This window comes from Furipterus horrens, unplaced genomic scaffold (genome assembly GCF_987537825.1).
Source record: "Furipterus horrens unplaced genomic scaffold, mFurHor1.1.pri manual_scaffold_1, whole genome shotgun sequence".
Taxonomy (NCBI): domain Eukaryota; kingdom Metazoa; phylum Chordata; class Mammalia; order Chiroptera; family Furipteridae; genus Furipterus; species Furipterus horrens.
The window spans coordinates 25,684,333-25,699,957 of record NW_028327171.1 but is presented as its reverse complement, the minus strand read 5'-3'; the positions used below and the strand labels follow the sequence as shown (position 1 = coordinate 25,699,957).

At 38.2% G+C, this 15,625-nt stretch overlaps 1 protein-coding gene across 1 annotated transcript in view; it reads right to left on the bottom strand.

Annotated features, from left to right (window-relative positions):
• The window catches only part of SCHIP1 (schwannomin interacting protein 1), a 670,407-nt gene that overhangs the window by 492,653 nt on the left and 162,129 nt on the right, over positions 1-15,625 (bottom strand). The window contains exon 4 of the mRNA XM_090273287.1: positions 15,022-15,157. Coding sequence (XP_090129413.1) covers positions 15,022-15,157 — 136 coding nt within the window. The remainder of the gene's footprint in view (positions 1-15,021; positions 15,158-15,625) is intronic.

Sequence of the window (15,625 nt, the reverse complement as noted above, 5' to 3'; positions counted from 1 at the left end):
TTCTTAAAACTATGCCAAGTGTTATAGAAAATGATCTGGAAAACTCAGCTAGCATCAGAAACAGCCAGAGCAAGTGTCACACAGGATGCTGGGGCAGGGAAGGGGGTGAGGTAATAAAACTGGTGAATATGATCAAAACACACCCCAGGAGGAACAAGAAGACATAGTCTAGGCATAGCAGAAAAGCACAGCCTAAGACTGGTCAAGTGGAATCAGTGAGAACTGGCATGTTGGCATGGGCCATTGGTAGAGCTAATGTGGCATAAGGGCCATCTTACAGCAGCAGGCACGGTGGATCTGTTCTTTCTTTCTTTTCTTTTCTATTTGAAGTACATCTAAGCCCCTGTCCCTTAATTACAGATTCCACTGTTATGGGAGTTAATCCAAAGAACAGGACTCTACCCTCTATTACAGAAGTAACTTCCCTTCCCTGAATCCTAGCAACCTGGCTTTGAACACCTGATCTAAACAAGTCAATGGGAGAGCCCTGGCTCAGGGCTCTGAATCTGGAAGGAAGTGTCTTAGAGAAGCAAAGCACATTCTAGTACTCCTTATGACACTCGCATCCAATGTCTCATGAGGTCAGCAACACTCCAACAATGTTGTCTCTTAGGTACACCATTGCCTGGGGTTCTGGCCAACCAATTTCCCTTTGAGCCTGATGCTCCAGCCTTCCTGTGAATTCAATTAGATACCTGATATCTTTTTAATAAATTTATTTCTCACTGGAATTAACTAAAGTCAGGTTCTGTAGTTTGCAACCTGGAAGACGGAAATGGGCAATGGCTGTAGAAAAGTTAACATTGAGCAGACCTCGCATTGCCTGTCTACTTTGCAGCAGCAAGAACTGTAGGTTTAGAGGAAGAATTCCTCCCAGGTAGAACAGGAGCCCAGATATGGCAGAAAGTACTAAGTGACCTAAAATCTATGTTTTGTGTATTTTTATGTATCCTGTAGGACTATATTTCCCAGTCCCTTGCACTTAGGTGTGGCATGTGATTGAGTTCAATAAAAAAAATATGAATTGAGTGACAGCATCCCTTTCAGACCTGGCCCAGTAAAACCTTCCATATATTTTGCTCCATATCTTTTTCCCTTTCTGGTTTGCTTTAGGTTTTGACTCTAGGGTGGCTTTGGAAGCCACATGTTGAAGATAGCAGAGCTCACATCATCCTGGGTTCTCTAAATGGCTGTATGAAGGAGGGTCACCTCACTGACCTGCTTGCTGGTCCAATATTGATACTTTGTCGGCAGCCGTCCGTCTCGAGAGACGATGGTGTAGCTTCTTAAGAGTCTATCTGCACCGCCGAAAATGGCTGTGCAGTCCGACTCGGGAGTGACACGGTATCTGTCTCCTCCCGTGTTGAATCGACATCTTGCGATGATGCTGGAGTGTCCTCTCCAGTGAAGCTGAAGCTACAGAGCCTGGGCTCAAGAAATAAACTCCTATTGTGTTTGAGCTGTTATACTTTTGGGGGATCTATTTATTACAGCATAGCCTAAATACATTATGTATAGTAAAAATCTAGTTAATCAAGGGAAGATTTGAGTTCAGAGCAAGGCCAGAAGCAGGGTTGACTTGATGTTGAGTCCTTGAATTGATGGTCTACAATTTTAGGATTTCTTCTGATTAGGAAAAGGACAGATAACAGTTGGGATATAATTTTTAAGAGTAGATCATGCACTTACAGCTACACCAGTGAAAATGATGCAGGCAAAAAAAGCTCATTAGAGATTTGAAAATAATACATAGAATTGTAGAATTTATTAGAGATCAATAAATTCTGATTTTTTGTTTCTGTTTTATGCATTGAATTATCTCAATGCTAGAAATAATGAAGAAATAAATTATAACTTTCATTCTATTTCCCCCCTTGAATCTAGTTTTCCTTTCTCATATAGATCCAAGTGATGCATCTTACTCTCCCTCCTGGGTTTCCCACCTGCAACCAGTCTCCCCCTTTTTTACTCCTTCTCAGATAGGTAGTTTCTCAGAGGGCTTATTCAGACTTGGGTAACCATATCAGTTCTTTGAATCACACAATGATTTAAGCATGTACCTAATAAATGTTTGCTGAATAAAGAAATTATTCCTGTTTTCCCCTTTTAAAGAAAAAACATTGCACTAATGTCTCCTCCCAAGTTCAAGTTTAAAGAGATCTTTGAGATCATCTAGTCCAACCAGCACACACACACACACACACACACACACACACCCTTCTACAACATAGAATCCCCTTCTACAGTATCTCTGACATGACCCATCCAGCCTGTGCCTGCATATTTCCGGTAATGAGAAGCTCATTGCTTTATGGGAAAGCCTATACCACTGAATGACAGCTTCAAAGTTTAAAAACTTGTTCTTATTTAAATAAATAGATTCTTCCATAAAATTTCACTGACTGCTCAGTATCGGGGTTCCTTGGTGATCCCATATTCCATTAGAAATTCCCTTGCCCAGGAGTCAGAAAAAATCTGGTTTTTAGATTTATCTTTCCAACTGACCAGCTAGCTAACCTTAGACAAGTTGTTTCTACCCTCCTGAATGAAAGTTCCTCAACTATTAAATGAGAAATAGGAAAAGGATTGTATTTAAAGTAATTGACAAAAATAGTACTTATAATAGAAACCTATTACACACCACTAGAGACTCACCTCCAGGCTAGCTCTGATTCATTAGGTAACACAATTTTGGTATGACTATTTAGCCAAAAATGTATTATTATTTTTCCATCCATAGTTCTTTATCTTCTACACACACACACACAACATTCAGAGTCATAAAATCCATATATAATACTGTATTTATATTCCTAGTAATTGCAACAAAAGTTAAATAAATATAGGTAAATTTGTATGGGTTGCTTTAAGGCATTGAAGTTTGATAGTCTCTTCTAACTATCTTTAAGTAATTAGGCTAAGTCTATCTTTGACCACTTCTTAAAATATAAAGATACTTACTAAATCATGGATAATCAAAGGAAATGCTTTCTATCTGTGCCAACACCATGATCGGCCCAGTACAGATCTGCCCATTAGTTCCAATGCATCCAAAATGAGACCACAGGTAGAAAGATGTGTCTTTCATATACTGGTGCACAGGGGTCAGAGATCAAGCACCAAAATAGCATCCTGGAGAAGCATGTTACTGCAATCACTGCATAATGTTAAATTCAAAATGAGTTTTCTATCAAGATGGGTCTTATTAATGGAGTTGGGTTGTGTAATGTGGTGTGTTGAGTGCAGAGGTGTGGATGAGATGGTGTCAAGGATCCAAGTTAAGATGAGAATTAGAAGCACAGGATAAATTAGGCAAAATGGAAGTGGCCTGACTTCTTCCCAAGGACTGACTGACTGGGGGTGTGCTTCTATTTTACATGCTCCAGCTTGAGTTTACTTAGCAGAGGGAGCCAGATTCATTTAGAACTGGCATTTGAAAGACTAGTTAAATTGGGAAAAGCATTATATCCAGACTTATTTGTCTCTGGAAGATATTTCTGATCTTTCAACTATCTGGAGATCTTCCTTGGAAAGTCCCTAAGTTCTTTTCAGTTCTCTGAAAAGATTACTCCACAGTTTCGAATAATACTTAATATAAATCTCAAATCAGTTAGGTCGTATTCACTTAGAACCAACATGTCCTATAAAGTAGGAATGTTCCTTGTGAGGACAATCGGGAGAGGAAACAAACAATAAAATATAATAACTGAGGACAAAAATCACTTGATGGAAATCTCCGCAGAAGCACCCACCCAGGATGATTCTCTAAGTAGCTGGAGAACCGCCCTCAGGCACCTGATGTCATTTGAGTCCTACCCATATGCTAGAAGCACAATAAAACAAGCTTAGAATCCATGTGGAACCAATCAGGGTCCTGCTTCACTGAAATAATCCCAAGAATCCCCATTTCCCTCCAAAAAGCTATCCTTTGGGACCTTTCTGCCACACATCCCACTTCCAGGCTCTCTCCTGCTGGCACTGGTCTTGTTGGAACTGCAGCTGGAAGAGCTGCTTCAGGTTGGAAGCTGTGATGGGGCCGATGCAACAGAAATGAGTCTGTGAGCACCCGAGAGGTAAAAACCGGCTCTCAAACAAATGTACCTCTCTCAGTGCCAAGAAAGGTTGAAGTCAACAGTAAGAATCAACACCCGTCAATCAGTTCCCTCTATGTTCAGCCACCCTATTTAGGATGCTTTTCATTAACTAAATATGTCCTTAAATCCCTTGTAGCCAAAGGTTATAAAACCTTTTCAAGGGTAATGTGAACCACAAAAAAGGAGATCCATGAGCATATTTTTATATTGGCAAGAAAAGCAAAATGTCACTCAACTAAAATTAAGATTGTTCACACACATCTGCTACCACCAGAATGTTATAGAAAAAAGAAAGAAAGAAAAAGAAATGTGAATATCTCACAGTCTAAATAGTTCTGGACATTTTTTCCATTGTTCAGATGACTTATGCTATTTCAACAATGATAAAAGGCTATCAAAGAGGAAGCCAAAACATGTTTGTGGTCTGTCATACAGCAACAATTTTTGATTAAATAACACAGACAACCATATCTCATTACAAAATGTTATGTTAGATCACTGCTGTTATAAATACATCACTAAAATGTGTATAGAAAAAGCAAGAAATATAAAATGTTACACTTCTGGCAATATCATAAATGAATCACATCTTTGAGAGGTGGTGACAGAGACAAAGATTGCTAGAGAATAAATTTTTGAATAGGGCGCATTTGCCCCCATTCAGAACATAAGGCAGATGCATCTTATGATAGAAGCTTCAAATCCTCTGAATTAGAATGTTACAGTCTAATCAACCATAATGATTTGCCCAAAGTCCACCAGCAGCAGGGAATGGATACTGTTTATCATAAAAGAACAATCAAAGTTTTAAAATCACAGTGTGTGGAAGGCATTAGTTATTCATATGTGAAAATCAAAGCATAATGATAATTTTGAGGAAATTAAAAAAAAAGAATTGTAATGATAAATCTACATTGCACTTTTACCAAAAAACTGAGTCACTTTAAATATTAACATCAATTAAAGAAATCACCATTGGATCTATTAAGCAAAGCTGACAAAAATGTATAACAAGAACTTAGTACAAAATTAAGTCACTTCCTCTAAAATTTTACACTCCAGACACTGTCAAAATTTACCCAAAAATCAAATGCTAAATTACTGAAGAGTTGAGAAACAAAACAGCAAATTCACTTGGAAATCATGTCTAATAGAAATAATTAATTATAATTTTTATATAAAGAAAGAATTAGTTATAATTCTTTATATAAAGAGTTAGGGGTTTAGCTAAGTAAATTGCATTTTACTACTTGTTTTTACATATGAGAACTATTGAAGGAAATAAATTCAATATTGAAATAATATAAAAAGACAGTTTTATTAGACTTTAAAGTAAGTGGTTCAGCATAAACAAGTATTCCAAACTTACAACTGGCCTGAGAAAAGAAAATAATTTGTTAAATTTCTTTTTATAACACTATATTCTTACACAAATTTGAATAATTAATCAAAATATCTACTGGGGCATATTAATAGCAATACAAAGTATCTTCCTTCATTGTCTGTGTGATACCACAGAGTTACACTTTTGATAGTTTTAAAGAGAATGTTAAAAGGTTTTTAAACAGACCATTTTTAAATTTCTGGCTTGAACAATTAAAATGGACTATTTTGAAACTAAGTAAATATTTCCAATGATGCTTAAAAGTACTTCTGAAATGGCCCATGTCTAATCATTTTATAAAAGGATCTATCCTTTCCTCTTACTACCAGCTGTTGTTTACATACTGTATGTTAGGAAATGTAAATTTTCATAGCCATCAAATACCCTTTACGTGTCCTAACATTTAAATACCTAGACATTTGCTTCTTTGGTAACTGCAAGTCTGATCAGCAATTAAAAAGTCTAAAACTGTCCTTCCAGATGGGAACAAATCATAAACTAGTTTCAAAAAGAGAGCTTTGCATTTACAAAGGACAACAACCTCAATATTTCAAGTTATTTAACGTGTATATTAAAATGCTATTTCCAAAGCAACTGTTTTGTCCAACTGCAAGGCAATCACTTCATGGTGAATTAAAAACAAAAACTCAGATTCTCAAAATTCCAAGCACCAAACATTCACATACCAACATATGCAATGAGGAAGTAATTTTTCAGTTTAATATATTAATATTTTCTAATAGTATATTTTAAATGGTAAATCCTGAATTTAAAATGTAATGAGGGTCATCACTGTATATAGCTTAAATTTACCCTGGCTTGGTTAGACTTTGGAATTCCCTCTCTCCATATGTAAAAACGTGGTACACTTAAAGTGGAGGACAGGTGTCTGTAAAACTTACACTGTCAGACTGCTTGCCACAGTCCCAGTCCCACGTCTTCGCATGCTGTCCGGACCTCTCCATGGTGCTGAAGAGTTACTCTTGCCCATTTGAGAGGAAAAAGATTGTTTATTCAAACTGCCTTTGAAAGAAATCCATAAAGGGCTGCCGGTGTTAGCAAGTAAAGTTATCTGAGGAATTTCTGTAACACATACTACAAAAAAGATGCTTTGACCTTCAGTTATTAACCACGATACTCAGGCAGCTCAAGAAAGATTCTGGAGCAGAAATCTTCAAGTATTGACAAAAGAGAGAGAGAGAGCTCTTTGGGAGTTGAAGTTTGCTGATTTTTGTCAGTGTTCTTCAAATTGAAAATACACACACAGAATACAAGGCTACTCAGAGAAGAGAGGATTCCAGAAAAGTTCTTGATCTTAATGCAGAAAACAAGCTCCCATTAGTCCAAAGCAGCCAATTCACTTCATCCTATCATTCCACCCATTTTTTGATAAAAAACATAATAAAATGAAATAAAGCTCAGAATTCCACAAGCTGCCGCACACACTATGTAAACAGATATGCCTCACTTTAGCCCAGCTTCTGTGTGCTGAAGACTATCACAGCGGAAATCAGGCTCTTGTGGCTTCCACAGATTATCTCTTTCTGAGGCTGAAACATAAAAAGAGCCACATGACACCCAATGATGTCATCTCTAAAGCAGGTCACAGTTGCTGCTGTATGTAGATGAAGTCCTTCTAGTGAGTGTTTGGCATAATGATTTTCTTGAAAATCCACTTGTATTAAACAGCATGGTCTCCTATCAATATACTTAACCCTATCAATACAGTGCCATGAAGAGAAAATCAATTTATTGCTCATGTATGAAGCAGAGTCTCTGTTGAACTTAAGATCAGCTTCTGGTGCTGCTTTAGGAAATGAAGAACTGTAATTAACTCATGGTGAATGCAGGGTAGGAGGGGTTTTCCCTCACGGAGCTGTTAGGGGAACTAGAGGAACTGTAGAGATACAAAAGCTGCTTCTAAAACATCTGTCAGGATTTTTAGAAAGTTAATTAAAAACTTACTCTTTTAAAAATCAATCCATAAAGATTGCAAAATAAAAAGGAAGGCAACTGTCTCCAACTCCCAGCAACACTGTATTTGATGAAATTTTAAAATGTTTTTTTAGACAAAGCAAAATTGTACTATCTCAAAAAAATTGACTATGTTTTCAAATGTTGATAGGACACTTTTCTTCAACTTATTATTTTTAGGTGTTTTATAGATCTGAATAAAGTAACAATTAAAATTTTAATTATACTATAACTGATCTGTACATGTAAGGTAATAGCATACATAGATATTATTTCAAAGGCTGTGTACTAATGAGAAATGCCCACTTCCATTCTATGGAATGTACTTCTTTGATCTTTCTCCACTGTGCACCATACAGTATAATTTAGGATTTTCACTCATAGCTGACATTTCTGTCAGTAAATAGTTAAATCATCTAATTCCTTTTCATGCCAATTTAATAATCCTGATAGTCAAAGTGAAGAATAACTTTAATATAATCAGTATTTATTGCATATATCCTTTTTTAATAAAAATCAAAATGGATCAAACACAGAAACCTTCCTTGAAAAGCAGAGTACTCTGTCATGTTTTTGATGAATCGTAAATCTGAGAAAGAAAACAGAATTTCTACACAAACAGTGCCACCGGGCAAATTCTATTACTACAATAGTGATTGTTTAGGTATTAGATCAGGAAAACTTTGCTTCAGCACTTCCTAAAGGTATGTGTATGCAATGTTAAACATTGAAATGAAAACTGGAGAAAATTTCGATCACCTGGATGCTCTGGTCATGTAATTTTCCTAAATAAAATTGATTTTTTTTTTCAATTTCTATAACTCAGTGTTTTCTATACATTAACAATAAGAAGGTTCCCTAATATATTTTTAAAAATACAGAATCCAAGGCTCCTTCCCAGGTAATTCTGGTGCAATAGATCTGCTGTGGTTCTGGAATCAACATTTTTTTTAAGTTCCAAAAGTAATTCCTGTTTGGAAACCACTGCAATAATTAATATACTGCAAAGTATACAATCATATAAAAATCAAAATAAGTAAAACATATTTCTGATATTTGTCATGACAATAGATCATTTGTTGCAACACAAAGCACCCAGGGTGGGGGCTCCTATCTCCCCATCTCCTCAGGTTTCTGTGAGGAAACACTTTCCTAAACACTGCCTGTCTCTGATTTCCAACCTTTAATTCTCTCCATAAAGGCAGAAGGAGTTAACTGAAGGGAGGATTAGGCAAAGGAACTCAACAGCACAGGATCGTCCTCCCTCCATTTTTCTACAGAATCCACCTCCCTGCCCAAGATCTGTGAACAAGGCTGACAGTTTTCAAGTGTGTCTTGTGATTGGTAGGTTTCCCTATATCCAAAGTTCAGCAGTAGTAAGCCAAGTGGTTCCATGAATCAGAGTTATTCCCTCAAATCCACCTTCGGGAAAAAAAAAAAAAAAGCTGCAATTTTGATATCCTTTTGCCTAAATCTCTTGCCTTTCAAAGTAAATTCCAAAATCAAGAAGCTAAAAGGAATTATTTATTGATGCCCTAAAACCCCATCTTCTAACACTGTTATACTGTTAACTAGACTGATCTTTGTTTACCTACTAGACAGTTGATGTAACAAGTTTTAAATGTGATGTAACTTAATAAAATTTGCATAATACAGCTCTATGATACAGGCCTATAAAAAAGAAATGTTATATGTAAAAATTTCATTGAAAGTTTTTAAAATGCATTGTTCCACTCATATTTATTATTGAGTCACTTAGAAAAAAACTAACTCTTGGAATTTTGTTCAGCAACTATTAACTCTAGAATAGTGTTTCCCAAAGTATTCCATGGATCAATAGTTCAGTAAGATGTGACTCTTATTGGGTTTCATGGTCAAAGAAGTTTGAAAACATAAAACAATAATAGCATTCCTGCAGATTGAAAATGTGTATTGGCCTAGAAGGCTGTAAGAAGTCCTGAAGTAAATAAATTGGTTAATTTCCCCCTCCCCCAATTACCATTTATTGATATCCTGTGAGACTACTACTGTTCCAGCTACTACATTCTAGGAAATTTTGCTCTAGAAGCTGTTTCAGCAAATTTTTGTTAATACCTAAACCTACTCAATTAATCAGTGAAATATTATCGAGTATTTCCTATAAGTTATCAGTGCATTTGTCATGAGAATTTCCAACCGTGGCTGAGGAATTACGCACATTCTGCAAGGGTAGAGGCTGTGTGCATTTGGATGCTCATTGCACCTCCAAAGCTTAGCAACTGCCCAGCACACAGTGGGTACTCATATATTTCTTGAATGTGTGAACAAATAATAAAGACCCAATTCAGGGATGTGAATAACTACCCCACCCCCAGACATGTCTTATTTTTTTTAAAGAAAGGCCAGAAGATCCTTATGCCAATGGACTTTCCAGTGTCACCATATCCAGGTTCCCCCCAGTTACTGAAGCATCTTTCACACTCATCTAATGAGTGTAATGTTGATTTGTAATAATGAAAGTGGGATCTGTAACAAAGGTGCAGTCTGGATCTGAACTACGGGTTCATCTAAGCTGTTGAATAAAGGAAGGGCTCCCGTGAGGACAAAGGCTGGGATTAGACTTGAGGTAAATTGCAAAGAGAACAAGTTCCTTCTCAACTCTCTTTATCATAACCAGGCACTTAAGGCTTAGGTTTTCTCATCTATATTCACAGGTCGATAACTTTGAGACTGCTAAGGAGAATTTATTATATTACTATAGGTGAATAAGTCAGTTATCTAACAGCAAATTGTCAATTGTGTACAGCATTCTGAACCCAGAAAATATTCAATGTTAGCAGTCCCTAACTGAAAGAACATGCTCATTTTTAAACCTGTCAAGAAAAATGTCCTTCAACCATTAAGTTAAAGGGATGATTTAGGAAAAGGAATGTATACTATCAACCATATTCAAAGGCATAAAAAGAAGAGTGTTTGTGATATAAAGATGGTATTTTTATACAAACACATATTCATTCAAACTGTTATATATGATTAGATGTTAGGTAGTGTAATTTCTAAAACTTTTGAAAAGAAAACATTTGTTCTATAAGATCCAGGTTTGAAGAAAAACTATCTACTTCTGTATAAATACCAAGAAGTCTTCTCTTTTTACATATGATTCCGTATTATATTCTCTGAACCAAAATTTAAGACAAACAGATTAACAAAGAATTAGTGGCTGTTTGGATGTCTGAGAGTTGGGTGCTGAAACATTCAAACTCATGGGACATAAATTTACAACAACAGCAGGGCACAATACTGTAACTTGCCTCTGACCTGGAAAACCGAGGTTATTGAATTATTAAGCAGCACAAGGCTTACACTCTCTATAACTTTATAGTTCTAAAGATTGCATTGGAAAAGGTCCCAGGAATACTTTATAGGGCCTGAGTCCTCCCCACGCCTCCCCAAACAAGTACAGCTTTGTAATACTTTCTCCCTTTAGTCACTAGATTTTTCCCGATGTATTTAAATCCTGGAGGTTATAAATCTCAAGAGAGGAAATAAAACTGGAAGGTGAAGAGGCAGTTTGAATACAGGTGCACGCGCCACATTTGGGGCTGGGGCAGCGCTGGCTTCTGGTGCTACTCATGGCGTTGGGAAGGTGTGGTGCGTAACCTGGACTCCCTTTGCTAACTATCCTGCTACTCTTGCTAAAAGTCAGGACCACTCAAGCAGCACCACAGACACAGGGGCTCCCTGTCCTCTCTCCAGGACAGCCAAGGTCATGGGGTCTTCTGCTGGCCCGGACCACTGCCCTTGAACCTGCTCAGGACTGTGATTCTTGACCAGGAGTAAAGGAAGACCTAGTGGCTGGGGTTGTGCAGCTACTGGAATGGTACTTTCTGCACTGACTTGCCTGAGAGGTGAGGCCAAGTTACCTTATTCTCCCCAACATGCTGGAGATCCTCCCATTTTCTTTTCCTCGGGTCCGAAGGGAGGAGCCTGACCTAGGCTTACTTTTACTATGCATGTGGGGGTGGCCTCTCAGAAGAGGCCCACTCACTTAAAGGCAAAATGACTTCTACCTGGTTTTGCTTTTGGATCTTGAAAATTAGTCTTTAAAAGGAGCAACACTAAAATAAATGCTTCATTTGTAACTGTTGTAATGTACCGCTCCAATCTCAAAATACACATGTATCTTCTGAATATACATTATATGAATAAACATATATTCTAGGACACGATTAGATTTCCATGGATTCATTAGGGGAATCAGAAACAAGCACTGTGCCCCCCTCCACCCCCGCCATGGGAATCAAGTTAAAAATTCCACCTCTGCTCTTCACAGCTTTTCCTCAGCATTCTGAGTACAGGGAGCATTTTCAAGAGCAGATTCAGATGGTCTAACATTTATGGAGCTGCTTCAGGGTCACAGGCTCTGTGCTGTGTTTCGCATGTGTGGTGCCATTTAATCTTCACGGTGGTAACAGTGAACCTCTGGGGTGGGTGTTATTTCCAGGCTATAGATGGAGAGTGACCTCCCAGGTGTTATGTCTTAGATTCACAAAAATCGTGGCTGAGCTGCTACTTTGTCAGGCTGTCTAGGGCCTTATTCTATGAGCCACGCTGCTCCCTGCAGGCCAGACCATAAGATTCAGGAATCAATGGGAGAGAGCAGGCATGGCCCGGAAGGAAGGCCTAGGTAGATGGAACCCATCCAAGCCACATGGGACTGAGAAGGTCTTCAAACCATTCGAAGATTTCTCTGGATTTATCTAAGGGAGTAGGCTAATGATCTGTGAGAAGGTTATTGATCTAGATTAGAACATAACATTCTATAGTTTCTTTCTATGATATCCTAAGAGGCCAATTACAGATTTCTCAGAGCCGGAAACTAAAAGAATAAGTATTTGGTCATATGAAATCTATAACTGAAAGTACACAAAGCATTTTCCACAGTTGTCTGTGCAACACTAATATTTTTATGGTTAAAAAAATAGTTACTCTTTTTTCCTCACTTTGATACTCACAAGCTACATTTTCCAGAAACAGTTGCTATTCACAATTGCTATTTCTAAAACAAATTTTTCTCTTACTACATGATACATAATGGTATAAGGGTACTTAATATGCAAATTGCTAACATAATTTAATATTATCTTCCCTCCTGTCGCTCTTTAAATTGGTGTTGAGCAGCTGAGGTTTGAGGTTTTAATCAAAGAGCATTGAATTAGGCAATTTATAAAATCAAGTGAGGGTTCTTTGTAAAATTATTTAATTTGCTGTTTATACTTGTTAAACTGTAAAGTAATCTTAGAAATTCATTAACTGATTGTCTCTTCCACTGCTTGACCATGTCTTTTTTTCAAGTGGCACAGTAGGGTAGAATAGTGCAGCTTATAGGCTACAGCCTAATGTGTAGCCAAAGCAAGTTAGTTACATCTTTAAGTCTCGTTTTCATAAATGGAGATGATCATTGTACCTGCTTCATACGGTCATTGTGACAATTCAATGAAAACATCCACAGCAAACATTATTAGCAAAGTACCTGGTAGTTCTTATCAAGAAGATGAACTTGAGACCTCATACTGAAACAGTACTGTTGATATATATTGTAAAGCAGAGTATTCTAAAAACTATTTTAACCATTATGCATAGCCAAAACAATCAGAGCAGAAGCATGGAAAAGTATCATTTTCCGCTCAGCACAGGAAGGCACCCAGATCAGGCTGCTGGCTTCCTGTGTGGCACATGCTTGGGGCAGACAACTAGGATGGGCAGTAATTGAAGTTATTATAGGTGTACGAGTGGGAAGAGCAGCTAGTAAGGCTCCAGGATTAAGCAAGGGGAGATTGGCCTCTAGGTGAGGCTGTGTTAGTAGAGGAACGGCAGGACCTGAGACGAGAGGACAACTGATCAGATTCAGGAAGGCAAACAATGGTCTAGGCACCAACAATAATAGGTCAAGCCCAGCGAAAGAGGGCTGAGATTCAGTAAGCTGGAGGGGATCAAGAGAGAGTCGGCGGCAAGAGAATCCCCCAGAGAGACACCTCAATGAGAGCATTTGACTTGGATTAAAGGCTTTTTATGCTGAGTTCCAAATGGAATCGCTGGTTATTAGAGGAAGCACATCTCTTTACTACAGGTTTAGTCAAGGTGGGAGTGACAATAAATTCAAGCCTTTAACTCACAGGCAGAGTGATTTCTAATATTGTTTTCATCATTCAAATAGTCTTCAAAGTCTTTTAACTTTTACCTTATATTGAGATTCACCGGGAAAGTATCCAAAACACTCAATTTTTACTTGCAAATCACGAGTTAAATACAAACTTTATCAAACTCAACCGTTTTCCAATGTGGTTCACAGGCGCCCTCTGGTGATACAGTAAAGCCAGCTAAGACAGTTCATTTCCCCTAAAAATTGTCTTAAGTATTCAATTTCTGCTGTCAGCTAAAAATAGATCTTCTGCCACTGGTATTTGCACAACTATAAACTCAACTTACTGCTCTCTAAAATCCACAACTAGATAAAACCATTTATTAAAGAATATACAATGCAACCCTCTGAAAACATTTCAAAGTAACCCTTGATTGTCCCCAGTGTGAATGCATTATTTTGGCTGTTGGAAGGCCTTTTTATGAATGAACAAACAGGATTACAAAGTAGTCGGGGAGGCATGTATTTTTAAAAAATAATGTCCTTGTATAGTTAGGTCATTTCTCTTCCTGACTTCTTTCGGTACTCTAGTGACTATCATAAATGATCACAACGGCTAAATCTACAAAACTCTGCATTACAATTGCCTGATCATGTATTTCCTACAACATTTAAAAAAAAATAAAGACTTTTAGCAGAGTCTTTCATTCCTAACTCTGTACCCAAGGTTTTTAAACTGGTGGACCCTGGAACAAGTGTGGTCAGCAGACACAGTCTAGTTGTTTTAAATTTTCTTGCTGGTTGATAACATTTAAGAACCTGGGTTTCTGGCATCTCCTGAAGAAAGAAAGTGACCTTTGACAGCATCGGTCGTGCAGCCCACACGGCAGCACGCGCCCAGGAGCTCTGCAGGGCTGCTGTTACAGGTCCCGCGGTTGGTCGGTCACAGCTTGGCCCAGATCAGTCGCATGGCTTACCTACCTACCTGGCCCCTGTAGGCATTCCAGTGACAATCCCAGGGTTTGTAATCCTTTTCAATACTTTCTGTAAAAGTTCTCTGTATAATCTTTATAACCAAGGTAATCTTCTGTTCTATTAGCACCACAAAATGCTACCAGAAGCACAGACTAAAAGGAACATGCTGTTATAAAGAAAAGGAAAAAGATACCCTCAGTAATAGAGGAATGCAAACACATAAATGAGTAGTTTAGGCTGATGTCAAATACATCAATTCCCTCAGACTCGATAAAGTTCACTTTGTGTTTATAAATCATGTCTTTGCTTGGAGATAACAAACCCTCATCATGGGTTCACATACAAGCAAATAAGCAGTGTAGATCCTCCGATCACAAACTACTGGCTACATCCCAATATTGCTCTCTTGCAGCCAAAGACCCAGTGATCGGGTGATTGGCCAGCCAGTCTGTGAAAGAGAAAGTGGCACTCACCGGTGTGCTGCTGTCTGAGAAGGTGTTCATGCTGACAGAGCTGCTCAGCTTGTCTGAGGACACGGAGGGCGGGGACGGGCACCTCTTCTCCAGGGGGTCCTGCCGCTGCAGGTACTCGCGCCAGGCTCGCTGAATGCTAAAAAAAGAAACCCACACAGGCACAGTCACCCCGTCACAGCCCAAATTCAGAAAAGCACAAGGAGTCGGGAGGAACTGGCTTTGGAGGCAGGGAAACGGTAACACGCAGAATGTGCCACAGGCAATCAGAAGACCTGGACTGTCTCTCTATTTTACTGGTTTGACTTTCATAGACTTGACTAAGCGAAATCAGTCTACAAGTGTCAACTTAGTCGGAAAAAGTCATCAGTCACAGGGAAACTACTTTGCACATGTAAATGTACTTTGATTTATGGAACACAAAATCTTTCCATTTCTCATCCTCTATTTCAAATGAGAATAATAAATAGGCTGACATGTCACTTACTCATTCACTCAATAGAGCATTGCTGACGACTGTGTGCCAGGGTCAGCCCTGGGTTCTGAACAGATGGCAATGAAGTTCTAGGGGGTGACATTTGCACAGACTCAAGGTGAAGGGCATCCT